This window comes from Enhydra lutris, unplaced genomic scaffold (assembly GCF_002288905.1).
Source record: "Enhydra lutris kenyoni isolate GAN:26980312 unplaced genomic scaffold, ASM228890v2 scaffoldscaffold28, whole genome shotgun sequence".
Classification (NCBI taxonomy): domain Eukaryota; kingdom Metazoa; phylum Chordata; class Mammalia; order Carnivora; family Mustelidae; genus Enhydra; species Enhydra lutris.
The window spans coordinates 6,327,478-6,347,414 of NW_019154112.1; the positions used below are offsets into that span (position 1 = coordinate 6,327,478).

Here is a 19,937-nt window from a genome sequence, read left to right on the forward strand (position 1 = left end):
CCCCCCAATGGCCCCACCCTCTAATTTGTACAACCACCTTGGGGGTTAAGATTTAAACATACAATTTTGGGGGGATACATTCAGAACATAACATTCTACTTCTGCCCTCCAAAATTCCTGTCCTTCTCACATGTCATCAATTCAAAGGTCTAAGTCCAAAGTCTTATCTAACTATCATCTAAATCAGGTACGGGTGAGGCAGCATGTTTCAATTCATTGGGCTTTGTGGTATTTAACATATTTAGACACAGCTGCCTAAGGTTACCTATTTTGACCAGTTTCTTTTCCAGACCTGCTTTTCCGCAGGTCTAGTGATTCCACTTAGTTCTTCACATTTAAAAATCACACCCCAACTCCCATTTACTGTAGATCATCATCTGCTTCGAGGTATTTTTTTTTTTTCAGTAGTGGAGAAAACTTTGTGCTAAGACACTTATACTTTTAGATCCAGTCTGTACTGGTTTTTCAGCCTTGACCATGCTGTGAAAAGTGAGCTAAGCAACCCAAACTGTAGTATTTTATATGGTTTGAACTGTCTTAGAATTTCAAGTGATTTGCATTTTGGAAGAAGACTCAGCCTTTGAATTGTTACTCAATTTACATTTTCTTTAATGTTGTACTATTTGCAGTCAATTAACCATTTTTTTAAAAATCTTACTACTTTGGGAAAGGTGGATGTTAAAGACAGACTGTAATACAAGCACCAATTTGGGTCCTTCTGAGGTCATGCCTCAAAGGCAAGATTTGGCTATGTTGTAGTTGCAGCAAAAAGGACCAGAGTCTAAACTCTACCACTTGCTGCCCAAGTGTCAGAAGCCACTGATTCCATGTTTAAAGACCTTCCTCTGATGGGAATGTGGCAATACAAGGCAGCTGGTGTGAGAGGGTGGCAGCCCACAGAAATTGGGCTCTCCATGCACTTTCTAGTCTCCTGTTTTAAGTGTGAACTATTTTCTTGGTTTTGACAAATTTCTATGCCTGTCCCTGCTACCTTGATAATTCATTCTGAGTTTGACCCTGTTTTCTAGTTAAGTCCTTGGGGCCATAGCAAGTACCACTGGCTGTGTTCCAGGGGATCTGGCTTTTGTATTTATCCATTGTCACCATTCTTGGTCCCCCCTTGGGCTCTGCCATCCTAGCAGTCATTGGAACTTGGTTTAGGCCAAACTCCTACTCATCCTTCAGGTGCCAGGTCACAGGTCTTTGTCATGGGGAGGACTTCCTTGACACCCAAGATAGGTTCAGGCCTTCCTGATGTATGCCCTCAGACTTTCCTGTATTTTACCTTCAAGGTACTTATCACAATTTATAATTATTTTTGTCATCTATTCTGCTCATCTCGTATCTTCAACACCTGGGACAGTACCTGATATACAGTAGGAGTTCAATAAATGTATTGAGTAAACAGGAACAAATGAAGCTTGTGATGTGGCCTCCCACCTCTTTTAGGGTACAATTGTCTATAACCTCAAGCTAGTTACAAAACTTATCTGAGTCTCAGTTTATGAATATAAAGTAGGGTTAATATTGTACTATCTACCCCACAGTTTGGGGTGTGCATGGAGCCGATGCTTAGTGAATGTAGAATGAGTGATTCAACATGTCATCTCTGTGATAAGAGACACCTATATTTTAACAAGAATTTCTTTCACCTAAGAGATGAGAGAAATTAAGTACCCAGGCAAGAAGGATCTTGTTTATCGAGTGGAAAATAAAATTCAGGATACCTTTCCCCAGGGGTCCATTATTTCTCTTCTGCTTACAGCTTAATACAAGATATTTTTTAAAAGGGAGTGGGACTTTTTTTTGCATGGATTTGGGCCAAATTGGTAATGATGGACTTTTCTAATTCCTAAGAGGTTTGTATATGTCATAGATTTTAAGTTTGGTCCACCAAGAATCAGATTTTAGATTGCTTGTATCTTAAAAACTTGTAAGAAAGCAGCAGTGGTAAATGTGAATCTGATACCAAAGACAGCTCTATAAAGCTAACATCCCCATCAGTTGGTACAGCTGATTGGTCTTCTGAAATAATGGTAGGATAAGATCGTGACCTTGGAGTGATGGCAAAATTGTTTTCAGCCTAACAATTCCTTGTATTACAAAACTCACAGTCTGACCTAGCTTAGCCTATTTCTGCTTTTCCACCATCAGTGCAGTGAGGATACCTTGCATATAAATTACAAGTGCTACCCAGTTTCTCCTTTTCTTGCTCATCTCTTTTTCACCACGTCCACCCACTTCTGGAATTTCTCCCACCCAACATTTCCTTAGGCATACAGAATACAGAGAAGGGAAAAGATGCAGGAAAGGTCCAAATGTAACTAGAGTTATATATTTTATTTGAGCCTCATCTCTTTAGAGAAAGGTAAACAGACAAAAGGAGGGAGTTAGAGATGGTTGGACAATATACCCCAGAGGTGTGGGGTATGCAAAGAAGGAAATCTTTCACTAGACTATCTGCTGAAGGTGAAATGAGGTAAGTCTAGATAGGGAATTCGGAGATAATTCTTGGTGTTTAGATTGTGATCTGGGAGTGAGATCCCAGTGCTGAGCAAGCAAGAGGCCAGCAGATGGAGGAGTCCCAAAACAAATATTGTTCGTTTGTAACTAGTCTAGGTCTTCTGACCAAGTGAACCCATTTGGGTTAGGAGGTTTTGCCCAGGGACTGACTCCTTATTCCCCGTTCATTTCCTAAGGATCTGTGGTTTTATTGCCCTTGGGTGAATATGAATTCTTAGGTAGATTCCTCCTCTCCAATGACTGTGTCCTAGGCCGATCCTGAGTTGGGGACCTGGGAGGCATAGACTGATAGAGAGGCCAGTACTGTTGCCGAGGATAAGTCTGAGCCCTTGGTTTGGGTTTGGACTTAGATTCAGGATCGAGCTCCAATTCAGGCTCTACCTCTGGTTCGGGCTCTAGCTCAGCCTCCATCTCACGATCCAGGTCCAGCTCTAGGTCCAGCCCAGGTTCTTGTTCTGACTCCAGCGGGGGCTCCATCTCCAGGTCTAGCTCCGACTCCTCCTCTGTTATTGGTTCCTGAAACATGCTGTAGTCTGAATTTATGTGTTTGGAGACATCTAGAAGATGGCCTGACACTCCATTCTAAAATACACACAATTGGATGGGTTAAAATTTCCAATTAAATTTAACTTTTGAACAGTCAAGGAATTTCAGAATACAATAGGACTTAAGATACGTGAAATCATGAGTTCCTGGCAAAGTAGAAAATATTTCTGACTCACATCTGCTTTTCAACTTTGCACCTTCTAGTTCCTTGTTTACTCCCTATTCTTTAGACTAACTTCTGATTTCTTTGGCTTTCCTAGCTAGCCTGGATTTCATGGTCAATCATTAAAGCAGCAGTGTCTTGGCAGTAATCTGAAACATCTTGTCTTCTTGATCTTACTTGTCTTTCCAACCCTCAGTGTAATTTTGGTAGGGCATGTAAGGCCCTTTGTGACCTTGCCTCTTGCCATCTACTTTAGCTTTACCCACATCTGTAGTCTCCACCCTTTGCTCTAGCCTTAAAGATAACCAAAGATGTCTGACTTCTGCTTACCTTCGCTCATGCTGCTCCCTGTGTCTGCCTTGTCCTTCTCCACCTTGTCCACATACACTTACTCACTGTTCCAAATTCAGATCAAAGAGGACCAACCAGGATCAGAGCTTCCTTTGTGTTCTAACTATACCTCACACACACCTCTATCACCGTGCCAATAACGTATTGCCTTATTTATTTACAAATATGTTTCCCCTATTAGACTCTAAGCTCCTTGAGGTAAGGCAGTTCCTGGTTTTTGATAACCCCAGTACCAGGCACTGAGCCTGCCCTATAGCAGATGCCCCACAGGCTTGGTGAATCAGTTTTGCAGAAGCATTCCATAGAATTAACAACTTTCACCTCTCCTGAAACAATTTTTTCTCTTCCACCATATGACATCTTTTGCTTTTCCTCTTTACTTCCTGGTTGCTTCTTTCTGGTTTATTTGTTATCTCCTCTACTTCTTTTGGACTTCTAAATGTTGGCAAGCCCCAGGGCTCGATCCTGGGACCTTTTCTTCTGCACCTATGCTCCTTCCATTAGGCAATTTCATTTAGGCCCATAATTTTCATTATTATATATGTGCCAATGACTTTGTGGTTATAACCCTTCCTCTGATCTGCTCGTTCATATACCCATTTCCATTCTGGCATCTCCACTTGAACGTTTAACAGGCATCTTGAATTTAATACATTCAAAGTAGAATTTGCTCCTCTCTTAAGTTCCCTAGTTTAGATGCCAGAAAAAAATTTGGCATATTCAATACCAAGTCTTAATATAAGTCCTGATAAGGATGTTAGTAGACTAGAAAAATGCTTTTTAAAAACAGAGTAAATATAATGTCTATCTTAAGCCAACTGTTACCACTATCCTTAATAGAGATACATAAGAAGCTTTTCTCATAAAATTCAGGAGTAAGACAAGACAGCTCATTATTACTTACGTTGTTCTGGGAGATCTAGCTATTGCCATAATATATGATACTGAAATAAGAATTTTGACAATTGGAAAATAAGGTATTTATATTATTTGTAGAAAATATTTTTCTATCTAGAAAACTCAAGAGAATTAACAATGAAACCTCTTAGGTCTAATAAAAGGATACACAAAAGTGGCCAAATAATTTTATACAAGTGAATAGTTTCCTATAGGCTAGCAATTGCCTGGTAGAAAACATATGAAAAAGAATGTTCATTTAAAAAATCAGTAAAAGTATAAAACAAAGTATAAAGTACTTAGAATTTGTCTGTATAAAGAAAATCACAATACCTTACTCTGAATGCAACATTTAAAAAGACTGAATAAATGTGAAGACAGTCCATGTTCCTAGATAGGAAGAACAAATACTGTAAAGGTAACAACTGTCAACTTATTTCATATTTTTAATGCAATTCTAATGAGAATTCTAATGGGATTCTCTTTGGGGGGAGGGTGGGGTGCTGATAAAAGATTTAAAAGTTTGGAAGAATAAATTGGTGAGAATGACTTAGCAGATTTTGAAATAGAGCACTGGTGACACATGACTTCTTAAGCAAATGCTAAATGTATTACAAAGCTGTATTGAAGCTATACTCAACAATGAAAACACTAAGCTGGAAATAGACTTTAGTTTTCATAAGAATATTTTATAAAAATAGCATTTCTAATCAGTGGAGAAACGACAGCTTATCCAATGGATGAGTTAGCTCAGAATGGTTAGCTGTACAGAAAAGAAAAAGATTACTCTTTAACACCACACTGAAATGCATTCTAACTAGATTAAAGAGTATAACATATAAACACTTAAAACATAAAAATCTAGAAGAAAATATAAACGATTAATTTACTTCCTAAGTGAGATGACATCCTAAATAAAAGGCAAATGGAAAATAAGGTTAATATAGGAAAGACAATGTAATATGTAAAGCAAATCTGCCAAGTATATCATAATTATAAATAAAATAGAGAAAATTCCACTTATAGTAAAGGCAGACTACATAATTCAGACCTCCTACTGAGGACAGCCACAAGAGCTGGATAAAATATTTTAAAACTTCTGCTTGAAGACACTACAAAGCTAACAAACATCATGAAGAACTACCAGGCCAAGATTTGGAAAAGGTGAAAATCTACAGAGGTGAGTCTGGCATTTGGGACCAGTTTTGTAGAAGGTTTTTGATGATCTTGAAGTGACACATATATACGGAGCAGTGCTTTTGACAACTTTAAGGGCTTAAGAGTTGTCAAAGTTGCTTTCCAGGGTCTGCCGAGGGAGGGGCTGTGGCATGCCTTCCCACAGACTGAGGCTGGGCTGTGGGTCATCTGGAAGGCCTAGAACACCTCAAGTCCTAAAATCAGATCAGTTACCCTGGATTGCTAGTGCCTCCAGGTACTTGGCAAAACAAATTCTTTCCAGAAGGAAAGTATCATCCTGGGCCTCAAATTATTTTTACAAACATTTTCTAAATACAATGTCTGGCAAAAACCCAAAGATTACCAGGCACACTGGACTTTGATAGTGAAAGATGTACATTGAATCTCTAAGGCAGTAGTTCTCAAAGTGTGGTTTCTGTACCAGTAGTATCAGATATTAACCAGTACTTGTTAGAAGTGGAAACTCTCAAGCTCTACCCCAGACCCAACGAATCATAAATTCAGAGGATGTGGAGCACAGAGGGGCCCTGCAGTCTGTTTTAACAGCATATTTTGGTGATTCTGATGCATACTAAAGTTTGAGAGCCACAGGAAATCTCCATGCATAAGTAGGGTGACCTCTTGTCAGAAATGTTAAGAGAATTAATGCTCCAGATGGGGATGAACCTAAGAAACTCTGAGGTTTCTTCCAACTGAAAGGTTTTGTGACTCTATGATTTTATAGATGGGAGTGGGGTATAGAGCAGAACAGAAAAAATATGTCCATTGAGGAAAAAGTTGTTCAGGGTAAGCAGAGGCACATAATCTGTGAGATTTCTCAATAATTAAGGGAAATACATTACTTTAAAAAGAAAGTGGGGCACCTGGCTGACTGTTTATAGAGGATGTGACTCTTGATATCTGGGTCATGAATTCAAGCCCCACATTGGGCAGAGAACTCACTTAAAAAGAAAGGGAGAAAAAAAAGGCCATATTTTACAAGCTTAGATCTCTTTTACTTCTTAAAGTGTTCAAAAAAGCAGCTTCTGGGTGGCTCAGTCATTAAGTGTCTTCCTTCAGCTCAGGTCATGATCCCAGGGTCCTGGGATTGAATCCTGCATTGGGCTCCCTGCTCGGCGGGAAGCCTGCTTCTCCCTCTCCCACTCCCCCTGCTTGTGTTCCCTCTCTCGCTGTGTCTCTCTCTGTCAAATAAATAAATAAATGAAATCTTTAAAAAATAAATAAATAAAAATACTGAAATAGGCCCAGGTCCTTACTTAGTATTAATAAATGGCTAAAAATTCTGGCTTATAGATCATTCTCCTTTGTGTTTGTCAGGTTGAGTAAATCTTATGTTACTACCAATGTAAATGAGAGCCAAAGTGTTAGACTGGCAGGTCTTTACCTCTGCTAGTTCATCAATTCTATTATTCATCCCAAGGGTGATGTAGGGATGGATTCTAAAGCTATAGCTAGGGGAGATATTTAAAATATTTCATTTAAATATTTAAATAAAAATAAAAATATTTAAATATTTAAAATATTCAGTAACTGGAATGGCCCTGGCACTAACCAAGCTTGCTATAAAGGGATCCTTGAGACCTCTGCTGGGTTGGGTAACACTCTCTTCAGTTGGGAAAGGGTCTTGAACGGAGCCCAGATGCCATAGCAGTGGGGGGAACTTGGGACTCAGTTCCAGTGCTATTTACCAACTGGTAAGGGAGCCCTTCAATGTCCCAAAGTCTGGCACAGCCATACTCAAAAACTTTCCTGGCCATTGTTCATCTCGACTTAATCAGGTGTCTCCCCCTGCCCATCCCCCACCGCGATGCCTCACGTCATCCAACCTTGTCTGTTTCTGAGTAGGTTTCCTGTATCACTGTCTCAGATTCGTCCACGCTTAACTCAGATGACTCTGGAAACTTCCTTGACAGGGCAAACAGCACAGCGTCATGGAGAGTGAGGAACAGCTGGGACTTCGTGATGCCAGCGTCAAAGAAATCATTCTTCTCAAATGCCCTGACCACAGAAGCTACAAACCAAACCCGAACACACACAGGGTCAGACACCTGGGGAGGAGAGCGCCAGGGTGCAAACAGCCCTCTCACAGAGTGGATACTCACAGTGACATCCTGAAATGAGTACCAAAATGTTTGCGTTTTGGAAAGCATTGCACATCTGTGGGGAGAGAGGGAGAGGAAAGCAGCGTTAGTGATCTTCATGCTCACGAGGAAAGGGCCTTTGGATTAGCTAAGTTTTAATACCCCTTTGGTCATTCACTTGTCTGGAGTATTTGTACTTCTGCTTTCCAGTTCAGCTCTCTAAACATTTGATGAGTGGACTTCCATATGCCAGGAAATGTCTAAAGTGTTAGAAATACAGAAGAGAATCACACGTTCTCATGTGGGGGCGGGGACTGAGAGGGTGTGTCACCCATGGGCTCAGGTGGGAAACAGTTCACACCAAGAGATGGTGCTCCTGAGGACAGTGCTAAGACAGACACAGGCATGGGTGTGATGGGAACATACCGGACAGCCCTCAGGAACAGCCAGGTCTTGGTATTATTGTTTAGTGTATGCATGGGACCCCTTCTTCCTGGAATTTGCTGAGCAGAGGAGAAAAAAACCAAAAACATGCCAAGAGATGGTTAAGTGACATAGTAGAGAATGGAATTCAGGAATCCTGAACCTTGTATTCAGAACTCCTCTGCACAGCCCTGCAGTGCAACCGAAGATGGAAAAGCCCCAAAGGTAAGACACTGAGTATAACTGAATCTGAAAATTGGGTGGAGACAAGGATGTCTTGGATGGGGGAGCCCTTAACATTAACTTCTTCTGAGCCTCTCATTTTATAGATGAGGAAGTGAAGACCCAGTGTAATTTACTAAACTACCTTGGGTCAGATGGATGGAGAACAGTAGCAAAGCCAGGATAGAGGACACAACCACGGACAGCCAACCAGAGTTCTTTTTGCTCCCAGAAGTTTCCTGTTGCCTCAAGACCCAAGAGGAACTGGAATCCCGTAAGAGAGAATCAGAGTTCTTTAGGAATAAGAAGATTTTATAGGATCAGAGGATAAAAGAAGGAAAGTCAACTGAAGGGATAGATCTCAAGGAAAAAAAAAGTGGGCACAGTCAGACCCGGGAAGTGAGTGTTTGGGTTGTTTACACATGAGCCATCACCAATGGAAGAAAGAATGTGACAGGGCTGCACATGGACATAAGGTGGTTTAAAAGCAGATATTATACTTATGAGACATTAGCAATAAAGCTGATATGGCTAGTTATGGGTCTAAACATTGCATAAGAAGGAGAGGAACCATGACTGTCAGAGAAACCAGAGAGGAGGAGAGAAGCCAGGACTCAGGGACACAGTTTCTGAAGGAAAAGTCGTCCCTGCCCTCTTTACCCAAAGATGCAGGCAAGGTGGAAGGAACTGGGGAGATCCTGTAGGTCCTGGACCAGGCAGCACCAGGCTTGTCATGTCCTCTTACCACATCCTCACATCTCTGCATCTTTGACAATGTCCACTGCAGAGCTGCAATATTGCAGAAGATTCTCAGTGTGTTTTTTTTCTGTAGCATTCAGACCTGTTCTTGAAAAGGTCTGCAGTGAACTCCCAGGATATCCTAAGAGTGACTGGGTGTGTAGCACAGATGGCTACCTCAGTGGTATTAAAATTACCCACTTTTGAGTTTTGAGAAAGAATATGCCATGCTTAGAGAACCAATTCCAGTTCAATTGAGTGGTTCATTTTCTTTTTAATCTGATTGACCAACCCCCCCCCCCAGACTTTTTTTTTTTTTTTACATTTTATTTATTTATTTGTCAGAAAGAGCGAGAACATAAGCAGAGAGAGTGGCAGGCAGAGGGAGAGAGAGAAGTAGGCTCTCCGCTGAGCAGGGAGTCTGATGCGGGGCTCAATCCTGGGACCCCGGGATCATAACCTGAGTCAAAGGCCAACGCTCAACCTACTGAGCCACCCAGGCACCCCTTACTCTGGTTTACCTTAAATTGTCTTTAGTGGCCAAGTTTCTAGTGGTCCCGGAGTCACATAGCAGCCGATTAGTGACTGACGGTGTTTAGTCAGGATGCGGGCAGGCACAGGTAGGAGGGGATCCTGGCTCTTGTGAAAGCCTCCTCAGTACTTACCTGTCTTAATGACACTGAAGCCTGTGGATCCACAAAATGGACCATGGAGAAATCCAGGATAATGGTGTGGATACTGGTTAGAAGAGAGCTATCTGAGAAGGGGAGGAATGATCTGTTCCTTCCCTGCTTTTCAGCAATGCCAGGCAGTGGCATTGAGCTGTTTCTAGAGGGGTTATTAGAAAGCCAGGCTTGGTCCACGTCCTTGTAGTTTTGTCCGGGGTTTCTGTGGGAGGTGGAAGATTGGGCGTAAGGTACTTGTTCATCCGACATGGACTGGCTCATGTTCATGCTGTCAAAACGCGAGCAGCGGATCAGGTTAATGGAGGAAGAGTCTTGGTCCTGTTTACTTTCAAATTGTTCCGTGTAGACAACCTGAGACGACAGAATTAGGGGAGGACTGTGAGGAGGCTTAGAGAAGGGCAACCACTATGCCATTTCTGTCTACGGACTCACCGCCCTCTCTCGCAGGAAAGCTCCCTGTGGACCAGGAGCTTGGATTTCACATGGATACCTCATTGTCCCTTTGAGCTCACACCTAAAACTACATGCACCATCATTTCCCTCCCAGTTTCCTTCGGTGCACCAGTGATGATTTCATTGTCCTGTGAGCCAGACTTAAGATCATTTTTGCTTTATTCCTTCACCTCCTCCCTGGGTTCTAATTTGTCTCCAGCACCTCCTAACATATTGTCTGAGGTGTTTCTTCTATTGTCCCCTTTCTCAATGCCTCCATATTTCACCAGACTTCCTTAAGAAGATAGAGGTTACTTGAGCGGGGCTGTCTTTACCTTTTGCTCCTTTCACCCTAATAGGCTTGGAGTGCCTGCCATAGCTTAAGGACAGTACCAAGCACCGGGAATACAACAGTATGCAAGGTGTGGAATGCCCTGCTCCGCAGTCACAGGCACCAGGTTCTGCCTGGGGAGAGGGCATGCGCCCATTCAAAGGATAAACAACAACATAGGTAGACAAGAACTATAAAGTACATGGAAAAATTTTTTAAAAGTTCATTTGCTAGAGTGGTATAGTTGGGGTGATGTTTCTTCTAGGAAAAAACTGCACAAAATAGTACGTGTTTATAGCAAAAAAAAAAAGTAATGTGGATGGCTAATAAATTATAATTCAATGGAGATGGGTGTTTCTCAAGAGTTGAGAGTTACTGAGGCCAGGCTTTTGGGGGAACAGTGGAAGACGGGCTCAGTGGTGGGGAGATGCAAGGTCCTCCAGGTGAAAGGAGACCTCTGAGAGCCTCCCCTTACTCTCCTTCATCCACTCTACACGCTCTTGACCCTTAAGGACTTTCAAGATCCACTCGCACGGTTGTCTGCCTGAATTTCCCAGGGCTATTACTCGGAGGACCTCATACTTATTTCCACCCCAGTGTCTTTGTCCAACCTTATCCACAGGCTGGGAGTCCTCTTTTTTCCCACCTGATCTAAATTCAAATTTCTCTCTCCTGCCTAGCTCAAGTCCATTGCTACCAGGACATTTGCCTGACTTTTTGAAATCACGTCGATCTCTCTATACCTGACGTCTTAGAGTTGTTAAAATCGAAAAACACAATTTTGAACATGACAGTATACTGTATGGAATGGTTGACTGTCTTACTTTATCAATTTTTCCTTAAACATTTTATTTATTTGAGAGAGAGAAAGCACATGCATGTGTGTGCACACGTACTAGAGAAAAAGAGAGAGAGAGAGAGAGAGAGAGAGAGAGAGAAATCACGAGCCATGGGAGGGGCAGAGAAGCAGACTCCCCACTGAGCAGGGAGCCTAACATGGGAGTCAATTCTGGAATACTGGGGCTCAATCCTAGGACTCTGGGATCATGACCCAAGCCAAAGGCAGATAGATGCATAACCAACTGAGCCACCCAAGAGCCCTCTACTTCATCGATTTTAAGATGCACCACCAATTTATATGTCAAGAAAAGAAAAACAAGTCACTGCAAATTAAATTGTGACATGCCATCAATTACACAATGAGTCCAAATTTCAGAGAAGTGAAAAGAACATATATCCTAGGATGTATAATATACAGTAAAAGCCTTGTTTGTCACATTAATAGAGAGCCATCTCCCTAGCCTGACTTAAAATTTCATGTGTTGGGCCCCTGACTGGCTCAGTCAGTAGAACATGTAACTCTTGATCTCAAGGTTGTGAGTTCAAGCCCCACATTGGGTGTAGAAATAACTTAAAAGTAAGATCGCTAAAATAAAATAAAATTCCATGAATTGCTCCAAAATAATTCTGTGATTTTGAGGGGCTAAACATGGGTGGGAATAGAGATGAAACAAAATTGACTATGAGTTGATAAATCTTGAAGAGGATGGTGGGTATATTGAGGCTCGTTATACTTGTCTCTACTTTTGTTTATGTTCAAAATTTTCATGAAAAAAAACATTTCTAAAAAAGAACAACCTGGATGAACCTTGACGACATTACTCTGAGTGAAGTAAGCCAGTGAGAGAAAGACAAATCCTGTATGATTCCACTTAATGAGGGATCTGCAATAGTCAAATTCATAGAGACAGATGGTAGACTAGGGGTAGCCAGGGGCTGGGAGGAGGAGGAAATGGGGAGCTCTTGTTTAATGGGGACAGAGTTGCAGTTCTGCAAGATGAAACAAAATCTGCAGATAAGGGCGCCTGGGTGGCTCAGTTGGTTTGGCGTCTGCCTTCAGCTCAGGTCATGATCCTGGAGTCTGGGGATCAAGTCCTGCATCGGGCTCCCTGCTCAGTGGGGAGGCTGCTTCTCCCTCTGCCTCTGCCCCTCCCTCTGCTTATGCTCTCTCTATCTCTTTGTCACATATATAAATAAGTAAAATCTTAAAAAAAAAAAACCTGTTGATAGAAGGTAGGGATGGTTGCAGAACAAGGTGAATATATTTAATACTATTGAACTCTACACTTCAAAATCGTTAAGATGGTAAATTTTATGTGATGGGTTTTACCACAATAAAAAAGAAAAAGAAAAAAGAACTCCCTGAGGACAGAGACCCTTCAAATTTGTTTTCCTTTTTCAAAGTGTCACAGTTCTGGGTGCAGAGTAGAAGCTCAAGAAATACTAGGCAATCCTATTCTAAAATATATCTAAAATCTATTTTTTTAGATTTTATATATTTATCTTTATATATATTATATATTTTATATTATATATTATATATTATATAATATAATATATTATATTATATATATTATATATATTATATATAGATAAATATATAAATATTTATATATTTATCTAAATATATAAATATTTATATATTTATCTAAATATATCTAAATAAAATCTCTAAAATATATTTGCTGATGTCCTGTAAACACCCGCTATGATGCTCAGTGCAGTGTGGAAACAAAAATTAGATAAAGTGGTAATTCTCTCCTCTTGGGAAGGGAAGTTGGTGTTTTCAGGGAGTTGAGTAGAACCTATGCTCCATTAGGGTATATGGGAATGAGAATGGGTGCTTAGTGAGGAGGGGGACAGGGGTGTTTTTGTTGAGGGGAGTAAAGTTGTGTGTGTGTGTGTGTGTGTGTGTGTGTGTGTGCGTGCGCGTGCACACACGTGTGTGTGTACACAGAACTGCCCCTCCAGAGTATTGGTATAGACCGGTGAAAGGTCCCAAAGCTACAAATGAACTGTGTGGAAAGGGAATAAATATTAGACGAAGGGAATTAATTTAGACCACATCCGAGTTGGAAATAATGAATACTTTGTAATTCATCAGCTAAAATAACCTTCAGATGGTGTAAAATTTCCATCTACACTTATCTGCCCTCCACAACCCATCATCATCTCCTTGGTCACAGGCAGACATCAGGAGACCCTGGCACATCCTTGGGAACCCCAGCCACCACGACTCTGCTGCCCTAGTGGGAATTAGAAACAATTTTTTTTTTTTTTAAGAGGGGGGATGAGGAGCAGAGGGAGAAGGAAAAAGAGAATCCCAAGTAGGCACCATGCCCAGTACAGAGTCCAACTCAGGGCTCGATCCCACAACCCCAAGATCATGACCTGAGCCAAAGTCAAGAATCGGATGCTTAACCAACTGAGCCACGCAGGCACCTCTTAGAAAACAACTTCTAAGTCACTTGTCTTCAGAAATCTAAAGCCAGGCAGGTGAAAGGGAAACAGGTACAATTAAGGTCTTACTATCAATTTCAATACGCAGAGTGCACTCCCTGTGCTCAGATTACTCACTGGCCATTGAGTAGGGACTCAGCCATCTCCTCCTTCTTACTTAGGTCAAGATCTAAATCTCACAAGGGGACCCGTGTCTTCATTTCTGAGTAGAAATCTTTGACTTCCCATTACCCCAGAGCCCATCTCAGAGCCGAAATCCCTGAGGGGTTTTCAATTTTCTTTTCTTAGTTCTTCTCTTTAAAGGACTAGTGCACGTCTTTATAAAACGTGGGGGATGTTGTGCAGAAAGGAAGAGAGGCTTCTAACCCTGGGTGATGGCTCCACTTCGTCACAGTTGCAGAAACAACGACAAATCTTTTCTTCCTGTGAGCCTTCACTTCGATTAAACAGACGGAACACTTCTTCTTCTTTAAGCGGCACTCTTACCATTTCAACCTGAGAGAAGTAAGAGACGTTGTGGTCAGATGGTGAGTGGGCAAAGAGAGGGGCCCCTGGGGGGTGGGGGGAGCCGGTGGAGAAAGGCAGGGGAGGCGGCCATCACCTCTTTCAGCAGCTTGTGCTTTAGGTCATTAACGTTGACAAAAGTGATGGAGTTACAGCACTGGAAGATTTTCACCCCAGGAATGTTTGTGACCTGCAAGACAAATGTCAAATGGAGGGCGATTTCTCAGCTCTTTTATGGAGGAAGAAAAAAAAAAGTCTCTAGAACCCCCTGGAGAATCTGTATTCTTCTTTATGGGAGGTCAGAATTAGCAAGTTCTTTCCGCCCATTTTCACCCCTGCTCTTCCTGCTTTCTTCTTCCCCCTCCCTTTGTTCCTTTCTTTTTCTTGGCCTCCCTCTCACTAGAGGACGTGACCCTTAGCTGGCTACTGTACTCTGAAAACCTGCTTATGTCACCTGCCTCTGCCTTTTTGCCTCCCTCTCCCCGCCTTGGGAGATGCGTATCTCTAGAGCAGCCAACAACAGCAAAGGGATTTTGTAGAAAAACTAAGCAGCAGGCCTGGTCTAGCCCATCCTTCAGGCAAAGGAGTGGGATTGATTTGGAGTCTTACCTCCCGATAGTCATTGAAGTTTCTATATATGTTGGTGTTAGGGATCTGACCCAGGAGGAGGATTTTAGTTCTGAAAGGAAATGTATTTGCTTTTAGGTCATAGTTGCCTTACCTCACCATGGCCAACCTCCTGGTACCTGAGACAAAGTACCTGTGTGACCGAACAGTGATGATGAAGAAGGCAAAAGATACTGAAACAAGTAGCCCAACATCCAGTCCCAGGAAAATGGCAGATGTGAATGTCACCAACCAAATAACCTTATGGAAGAGCAGAAGAAGGGAAAAGGAAGACCATGACAATAAGCAGAATGGAGAAAACCACCAGCTCTATCTCTCAAGCCCCCTTCTGCCACCTCCTCCTGACACCTAGAACTTAGAGCACAAATTTCACAGCCTTATGGACTGACACCATTACAAAGATTGTGTTCCAAGGCTGTCTAACGATTCTTGTAGGCATCCTTGGTCATTTCTCTCTTCAATTCTCTCTTGAAACCTCATGTGAAAAATAGGGATAACAATATCAACTTTATAGGCTCTGTTGAGATTAGAAATCCTGGTCCCAAAGCAACCCAGAATACTCACCAAATGAACAGTAGTTGCTATTTTAAGACCTATCATGGTTATGGTGAGCCTTTAAAAACATGTCAAGCTCTTACCCTAACACCTTCTCCATCACTCTCAGCAGGCAACTGACTCATCTTCACAGAGTGGATAGGCTCAAACTCCCTTAAATATTTCCTTGCCACTTGTTAGAATCCATGCTTAACTTTCCCTCACTCTCTTCACTCCTGTTGGAAGTTCTATCCCTCCTCCAAGGACAAGAAGTGGTATATGTGTGCTGGACCACATCCTCTCTTAGATCCTCTGAGACCTGGATCCCAAAACTATCCCCTTTCATATCTCTTTGCCTCTATTGGGTCTTTCTCCTCTCATGATATTACATTCGCCATCTTTATTTTTTGCTGTTTCCCCTTTATGTCCCCAGTGGTGTGCTCTAGAAGGAGGGAAGGTGCTCCAACGTTTAGTCTGCCTGGCAAGACACTGCCTTCTCTTAGTAAGGTTTGTGCCTTCTATCCTGGAATGTGTTCACACTAACCGGATTAAAAATCATTCAACTGTGTCATGGATGACAAATCCTTTTTACTAGATTCGCATCTAACTCTAGCCACTTAATTTCTTTTTATTAATTTTGTGTCATTTTGGAATAAAGTCTCAGTATTTCCATGCACCAATAACCTTGACTCCCCCCCTTTTTTTAAGCTAGAGTATTAGTTATCAAAGAATTGCTAGTGTCCTTCACCTTGATCTCTTTTGTTTGTTCTTGTTCCCTCTTTCCAACCTACCCCTCTGTCCTTCCCTATCTCAGCCAGTGTATCTATACTCACACAGTCATATTGATTCTGCCTCCATAGACTGGGTAGGTTGTAAATGGTTTCAAGGTAGGGTAGGATGTTGCTCAGAATAATACCAGCCAGGATAGCCTACAGGGAAAAGGGAAACCCTGCTTCATTTTCCTTTCAGAGGTAGAATTCCCAGTTCTTCACAAAAGAACCACAAAAAAGTCAACCATGCCGCTCAGAAATGTTAAAAATCCTCAGGGCTTCAAGGCAGAATCTAACGTACTTTAAGAAATATATTCTTGTTTTCATGCAGTCCCTGCACTAACTTATCATTTCTTAGCCATTTCCTAGCCATCTCCTCTATATGCTCTGCTTGGGAATTAGAACTGATCCTATCACCAGGAATGGCTGGGTCTAAGCTCGCTCTGGTTTTCTGAGATTACTCAGTGACCAGTGGACTCAATAAGTCAGCAGAGGAGGGACAGGCAAAAATAAAGTCAGCAGAAATCACTTCTTTTCCATCTTCATCTTCTTTCCAGTCAAGAATCTCTAAATGTGGGGCACCTGGGTGACTCAGTAGGTTAAAGCCTCTGCCTTTGGCTCAGGTCATGATCCCAGGCTCCTGGGATCAAGCCCCACATCAGGCTCTCTGCTCGACAGGGAGCCTGCTTCCCCATCTCTCTCTGCCTGCTTCTCTGCCTACTTGTGATCTCTGTCTGTCAAATAAATAAATAAATAAATAATTTATTTAAATAAATGAAAAGATGTTTAATTTTTTAAAATTAAAAAAATATTTTTTTCCCTCTTTTTAAAAATTTTTTAATTTTTTATAAACATATAATATATTTTTATCCCAAGGGGTACAGGTCTGTGACTCGCCAGGTTTACACACTTCACAGCACTCACCATAGCTCATACCCTCCCCAATGTCCATAACCCCCCCCCCCCCCCCCCCCCCACCCCCCCACCCCCGTTCCCAACCCCCCCTCCCCCCATCAACCCTCAGTTTGTTTTGTGAGATTAAGAGTCACTTTTGGTTTGTCTCCCTCCCAATCTGAAATAAGTCAATCGGAGAAAAAATCTTTTAAAAAAGATTTTAAAAAAATATTTAAAAAAATGTTGCCTTTCTGAATATTAAGGTAAAACATGCTCATGTATAAAAAAAAAGAAATAGACTTACATATAGTTTCCATCATCCAAGAGATAACCATGGTTAACATTTTGGTATGTGCTATATATTTTTTCACATAAAATTGGAATATTGAAGATACTATTGTGTATCATATTTTTAAAAATATTGTGTCAGTCAGTCCCCTTGCTAACTGGTTGAGATCCTAGCCAGAATGCTCCACCAACTACTCCAATAAGAATTTTTTAATAAGCTATCCATAATCTATCCCCAAGGAAGGGCTCATTCATAGTTTAATGCTCATAGAGCCCCATTATTACAGCGGTTTAGATATTCTACTGATCAGTTGGTGTTCACATCTTCTCAACCAGAAACATCCTAACCAGATGCTATAAAAATAATGTGAGCCAAAAGCAAGGCATGTTCTGTTTCTAATGTATGTATAATAAAGGAGGGCCCTTGGTGAATTCTGACAGATTTTTATTTGTTTGCAGTTTTAAAGAATTCTGATTCTCCTAGCTATACAGAAAAAAAGAGAGAGAGAGAGGGAAGAAAATCCCTATTCAAAGTGCATTAGTGAGCGGCTTTCCTAAAATAGACTCTAAGAGTTAATGCACCTTGCTATAGAAGCTACATTCTGGAGATGACTTCTGCTGGGAATCAGAGGACAGCTTGTGTGATAAATACAAGCTTAATCCCACCTTCCATACATATAGATTCTGGGGCTGAGTTCCAAGATCTCTGAATCACAAGAGCAGAAGGCAGCAGGAGCCTTGAGGTAGTCCTGCTCTCCTGAAATCTGATATTTACCAGGTGGGATGGAGGTGTTCAAAAGCATGAGGATAATATTTGCAACCACTCCAGCTTGTAAGCAAGCTGCTCCCCCCAGTCATGAAATTTCTTCCCACCTCCCTTAATACTATCTAAACATGGCGAAAGGCAACGTTAAGGAAATTTACAAGGAAATTGTGGTCACTGAGCACTGATCTGTATTGCAACTGAAAACAAATTAATGACAGCCAATCATTAATGCCCCTGGCATTTCTAAATGCAGGGTGATCAGTCTCTCACAAAGGGAAGAAATGGCAAGTATATAGAGGCATCCCAGCTGAACAGGGTTAAAACCCAACTTTCAGAACCTGCTGTCTAGTGTAAACTCATCACAAGGCAGAACGGCAGTAATAAGGGGATTGAGTTCATATGAATGCAGAACAAGGCCTTCTGGAAATGGCTTAGGAAAACAGATGGCATGAATACACAATGAGTTTCCAAGCCTGAGTCGGTGAGGGGCGTTCTGGCATCTGAAGTCTATTTTGGTCATCTTTAACTAAATCCTTACTTATAAAACTTACTTTATAGCTTAAGCAAGAAAAAGAAGATTAATGAGAATGAGAAGAGTGACAATAATACCTAATACCTCTTGTGCACTTACGATTAGCTCAACACTGTTCTCTCTATATTACAAACATTACTTGATTTAACTCCCAATCTTGTGAGGTGGATGCTATTATTTTAAAGGGAAGGGATGTGAGCTAGGACAGGGCCACCCCTGGGGACAAGGTGAATGCCCCGCCAAGACACAATCTGGAGATCTGATATTTCCCCCACTTGGTTATTTATCAGTTCTACTTACATTTGGCATTTCATGGAAAAAGTGTCCCACCTTCACCATCAGGAGCAGCATCACACCTGCGCCTACCAGAGATGCAAACTGAGGAGACAGAGCCAGTTGGAGAGAGACCGTTAGGAATGTATTGGTCCCTGTCTGCAACTGAGGCCTTCTGCTTGGTGAGAAGCGTGTCATTTTTTTCTTAAAAGGAGTTGAGTGTAACCATCCAGCCCAAGTGCATTTTTTGTTGAGCTGACATTTTCAGGTCTTGTCAAAGTGCTAAGCATACACTAGGTACTCAAGAAATACTTGTCAAATGAATGCATGAATGCTTTCTGAAAAGTGCTAAATTGTCTTGGCTATTTGAATCTTTATTGCCCTAGCTTTGCACTGTGAAATCTGGAGTCTTCTAAGGTCGGGTTTTCATTCCCTCCCAAATTTAACTCCTCCTGGAACATTCTAGAAAAGCCCTAGTAGACCCATTACTGTCCACCCTAAAATCCCAACCCCTCCATTTCCCATATCAGTAAATACCTCCCTCCTCACTCTCCTGCTTGGAGCTTGGATAACTTCCCATCAAACAGCGTTAGAAATGCTCCATCTTAAAAAATGCAATGATAATCATTTCTGATGTTCCTCAGTTTTTCTCTGCTTCATTACCATAAAAAAAAGTTACAAATGTGAGTCAGGGCTGCAGAGAGCAGCTCTGGGTCCTATGGTAGCTGCGTGACTCTGGGCTCAGTGTTGCTTGGTAAGCAGGGGCTCTGATTGGCAACTACAGATAGCAAACTGAGCCACATAGTTCACTTTAGAGTCTCATGGCTCTCTGGACAGAGTCTTGGACTCAATATGTCCT

At 41.6% G+C, this 19,937-nt stretch overlaps 1 protein-coding gene across 1 annotated transcript in view; it reads right to left on the reverse strand.

Moving 5' to 3' along the window:
- Positions 1 to 2,694: 2,694 nt before the first annotated feature.
- The window catches only part of LOC111152460 (solute carrier family 26 member 8), a 78,058-nt gene continuing 60,815 nt past the window's right edge, over positions 2,695 to 19,937 (reverse strand). Inside the window, 10 exon segments of the mRNA XM_022510952.1 lie at positions 2,695 to 3,105; positions 7,504 to 7,688; positions 7,780 to 7,834; positions 9,807 to 10,178; positions 14,257 to 14,385; positions 14,492 to 14,584; positions 15,004 to 15,073; positions 15,155 to 15,261; positions 16,389 to 16,484; positions 19,106 to 19,183. Of these exon segments, the coding sequence (XP_022366660.1) occupies positions 2,695 to 3,105; positions 7,504 to 7,688; positions 7,780 to 7,834; positions 9,807 to 10,178; positions 14,257 to 14,385; positions 14,492 to 14,584; positions 15,004 to 15,073; positions 15,155 to 15,261; positions 16,389 to 16,484; positions 19,106 to 19,183 (1,596 nt within the window).